Below are 5,000 nucleotides of genomic sequence, written 5' to 3' on the forward strand. Positions count from 1 at the left end.
GATATGTAAACTAGCAGAACCAGGTGATTGATTTAGAGTAAGGGATTTTTGTGGAGAGTATCAAAACTATACATTTTTGAAACTTTATTTTATTAGCAATCAAAAGAAAAAAAAATAGTTTCCATTTGCTCAGATACTTATATGGATTTTACCAAATGGCTACCGTAAAAAAAGGTTTTCGTCGATATCTCAGCTTCTAAGTACGATTTTGACAGCTAAACCACCATTTCCATGGCCAAGGAATCCAGCGGTATTAAATTAGATAAACTAGATTCAACTACAAGCTTGTTTAATTGGAACATGTTTTATTGAATGATTTACAAGTGATCAGACATGAACATACTACTAAGTGTCCATTAACAACCAATATGCTCCTCATAACAAAATTGGTTTTAATCTTTTATGCAGCAAAGGAGTCTTTTCGCTACTATCACCATCAGCATGATCATATATTTAATACTTGTTTTGTCTGTCCTCACGATTCTAACACTCACTGCTGCACTGACCAAGATCACTGAAGAATAAGTTTTTTGTTCTGCAAGAACATCTGGAAGAAGTCTATTTTGCATTGGCAGCTACCCATCTCAATGATAACGATGGCCTTTGGAACTGGAGAGGCATCTGTCATAGTTCGTATCAGCAGGCCATCGAACTCCTTATGGTAGCCATTCTGCAGGGGATCCAACTGAGGATCCTGCAGAGCAATGCTGGCCTTTCACCACATTCTGGCTTGCATATGGAATTTCAGGACCTTTTGTTTCAGAGCTCCAAGGGCGGGAGGTATCTTGTCACTTTCTGCCATATGATTGCAGATGAGATATCGCAGTTCAGAGACGGTCTTAATGTAGATGTGTTTAGGAGAGTAATCTACAAAGACAAAACTAGACAGAGTGGCCAACAGTTCGGTCACTTCTACCTCTGTCAAAATTATCTGCAGAGAACTGATTACATCTATAACTGCCTATACGAGAAAATTTGCTCTTTCTGCCCCTATGGTTCTCCTTATTAGCTCTATTCACATAAACACATAGGCCATGGAAATGGATGTTTTTCACCATGAGGTCATAGTTTTTTATGACTAAATCTAGAGCATCTGTGTCTGGGGAGAAGAAAATCATCTGTGCATTCAATGGATTTTACTGTGATGCCAGAACAGCCTGGTAGATCAACAGTGTGTCTGATTGTTGTCTTGGAATAGCAAGTCGTCGTTGCTTCTGGTATGCCCTGAAGAAGAGATGATGCCCAATTTGTGTGATGTACTGCTGTACTCTAGAGTCTTTGCTGCAAGATAGTTGCTCAGTCCAGCCTTCGTCTTGTTATGTGAAAGGAACCTGCAAATTAGAATGGGTTTTAAGTTTCTTTTGTTTCTGACCAGATACAGGATTGGTGTTCGTCCTTGATTTCTTTTATCCCTGACAACAATCTTCAGAGAACCATCCCTGTATGTGAGGGACATCAGCCTGTTGTTGAAACATTCACTGAGATCTTTGACTGTCAATATGGTTGCTGGTTTTATAGCCATCATCTGTAGAAAAACATTTCCATCTACCAGGGCTATCTTGCAACTTGGACCATCTGAAATGGTGTCCATGCCATCTTCTGCCTGGTTATCTTCCAGCGGAGTTTCTGCTGTTACCAGCTTGATGATGAGGTGGATTAACTTTGATCTGTCCAGACATGGCAGGATTGTACCATCTGGAGCAATAAAAGGTTCTTGCTGTCAGAGTAAATTTATGTTTTTCAAAGGTCACTTTTTGGTTGATGTGTCTGCTAGACCTGGTCAGGACCACCAGTCTGCCATACAAGTTCTTGGTCTCTTCTAGATCCACAGTTTTGTCTCGTAGTTTTACTGTACTATGATTTTCTTGTTTGTATGCATGAATATCTTGATATTCCCCTTCCTTACTGGCGCGTAGTCTTCATACAGCTTTTGACCAGTCACATCTGCATTTGAGATAATTGGTACATAATAATTAGGGATGTAGCCATGAGTGATCACATTGTTTAGTTTGTCGCCTTCAACAGGAAATGGGTTTACCTGTATTAGTATGGCTGCCTTGATCTTTTCAATAACATCATGTTCCTTTTTGTCAGCTCATGGCCCAAAGTCATGATGCTTTCTAGTTTTGTCAGGTTCCAAGTCAAACTGGTTCTTGAAGTCTTTTGCAATACAGGAGCGTTCTGGTTTAATAATAAAAAACACCTGTCTATAATTTTCATTATCTGAGATGTCCATGAGTCCAGAATGAATTTTCATAAACTTGTTCAGATACTCAAATGTGCGGTCTGCCCCTGGTAGATAAAAAGGGAACGTCATTCTTTGTGACTCCAATGTTGACTTGCAGCTCTTCCTAGGTTTCAGGACAACTAGTTCTCAGGTCATGCATGTCTGTAATGTATCTGAGCCAGAGTCGCTTGTATTTTATCTGGTCAAAGGGGACGAAGAGCTTGCTCCGCTACTCTCCGGTTTTGGAGATGAAACAACTACAATGATAGATTGCTGCTGTTGTTGGACCTCAAAATAGTTGCCATCATGCATATTGGCCCTTTCTTGTTCTATATCCAGCACATGCTGGTAGGAGTCTATCTTGGGCTGTTGCACCAGCCTGGCACAGCATAAACTGCTTCCACTTGATAGCCTGGCCTTGACAAGTAGTTTCTTCAGCATCTTTTGGTTTGTCACTCATGATTACAGCCTCTAAAAAAGAAAAAGAAAATTGCAATACTACCGCCATTAACTTTCATGTAGGGTTCAGAAACGGTTCAATATAGATAATATAGGCCCAATACAATAGTCAGACCACTAGATAAACATGTCCTTGTTGTTGGTGGATAGGTTGGGCTTAATGACCAGTTAGTCCAATGAAAGTAGTAACTGCAATTACTGCTGTGGCAAATATCCCAAAAGATCTGCTTCTATGAAAATTTTATTTTTTGGTCTTGAAAATGGTAGTTTATCTGTGGAAATATAAACTATAGGTTGTTTAGAAGCTCAGATATTGACAAAAACATATCAATAGCAACATTTTTTTTTAAAATCCAAGATGGAGGCCCTATGGTATTCAGGGCAAATGGGAACATTGTTTTAATGATTACTTGTGCGATATGGTTTACAAAAATATATAGTTTTCATACTTTCCAAAAAATTCCAACGAAAGTTAGAAATATCCAAACAGTGAACTTAACTATTAGTCCACATTTTTCACCCTGGTTTTATCATTTATCGATTGACACTTATCCGTCTGTTAAAATAGAATAGAAATTACAACGTTCATGTCAAACAAAAATATGTAGTTTTTATCTTCCTTTGAGATAATTCAATAAAGAATATGTATCAATAGCAATATTGTAGTATAAGACACTGCTCGTGTAGTTGGGAATATATGTGCAGAGTACACTGATAGATTATTCCTCACTTTACATTTTATTGATAACATCTATATCCTCATTGTGGGATTGATAGTAAATAGCACTTATCACCATTGTGTATTATTATACGTTGATGTTACCAACTGCTACCGAATTGTTTCCATTTTCCTTTTTTTACTTTTTTGTGACAGGAACTGTTTTGATGTTCAGTGCCGGCGCACTAATCGGCGGATGGCTTGTGGGTAGAGGTCAAGAAATTAAAAGGCGCTTGCTTTTCCTTATTCCAGCTATGATTCTAATTGCCTTCTTGCTCATCTGGCCGGTCGTTGGTAAGTTACACATGTCAGTCAGGTTGTTTGGTAGCCACTGCATATTGAAAATATAATCACGTTCAGTGATTTTGAGCCTTTTTTACTTCTTAGTAAACTATCCTAATTGATCATAGGTACGAAATTCTTGGGTATGTACGAACACTGGAAATGCAAATCAAAGTTACAGATAAAGATGCTTGTTTAAGAGTTGATCTTATTCCTCGTCTATAATCTTATTCGAACAAATGATAGTCATTAAGAGAGTACAAGACCATAATAATTTCTTTTTAATTAACAATTAAGAGCCTTAGCCAAGACCAAACTGGTTATACAATTAATCTAAAATATGCCACACAATCTTACTCTCTTTATGAAATTATTTCACCAAAATCAATACGTAAATTTTCAAGTTATTTTAAGGGCAAAGATTCATTTTTGCTTACGGATGTAATATGCAAGACGTTTAGAAAGGCCATATTGACTCTCTCTCTCTCTCTCTCTCTCTCTCTCTCTCTCTCTCTCTCTCTCTCTCTCTCTCTCTCTCTCTCTCTCTCTCTCACACTAATTAATACAAGCTTTCTCCATTCAAACTCTTTCAAAGCATACTTAGAATTTTAGGTTTTTTCCTCGGCAACTATTTCTGTGCTGATCTTGCAGTACATCCTAGATCTGATGTTACAAATCTTTCGTTTATTTATCACATTGGTATTAACTATCTACTCACACCGTTTGAATACTGTTTTTCGCACCCACACTCGTGTTCGAGTTCTTGACACTACCGATTTTCTGAGAGGTTTGACCCCAAATCCCATTTGTAGTAATTCCCTACAAAACCCTTTATGAAAGTCGAAGTTTATCCAAGTTGAAATGACTGAGAATGAATTCATAATACGAATCTTTAAAACCAGGTGATGGCAGTAATCAAAGGTCTGATTCTTTCAACTCTTCCCTTTTCTATGATAATTTAAATATTTACTGAAAATGATGCCTAGTTTATCTACCCATGAATTTTTATATATTGCTATTCTTCCTGGGATTGGTCATTTTGTATGAAAAAGATTTCCATGGCTTGTATTTTCATCAAACTTATTCCAATTTTTTTAATTCCTACTTGATTGTACTTTTTTTCTGTTTCGTTTCTTCTTGGATATAAACTCTCGCAACCATTCTTTCCTTACCATCACCTTTGCCTATCATTTTTCTCTTGAAGGTTTTTCTCAACAGCATTACATGTCTCCCTTTTCACCTGGAATGTCTCATTCTCCTCTACAGGCTTTGCTTGGTCCGACGATGCCAGGACGGCCATGCTGACCGATGTGA

General features: G+C 37.6%; 1 protein-coding gene across 1 annotated transcript in view; it reads left to right on the plus strand.

Annotated features, from left to right (window-relative positions):
- The window catches only part of LOC137645407 (uncharacterized), an 87,353-nt gene extending 86,344 nt beyond the window's left edge, over window positions 1–1,009 (plus strand). The window contains exon 8 of the mRNA XM_068378210.1: window positions 543–1,009. Coding sequence (XP_068234311.1) covers window positions 543–1,009 — 467 coding nt within the window. The remainder of the gene's footprint in view (window positions 1–542) is intronic.
- Window positions 1,010–5,000: the final 3,991 nt, after the last annotated feature.

The sequence above is a fragment of the Palaemon carinicauda genome, chromosome 8, assembly GCF_036898095.1.
Source record: "Palaemon carinicauda isolate YSFRI2023 chromosome 8, ASM3689809v2, whole genome shotgun sequence".
NCBI lineage: Eukaryota > Metazoa > Arthropoda > Malacostraca > Decapoda > Palaemonidae > Palaemon > Palaemon carinicauda.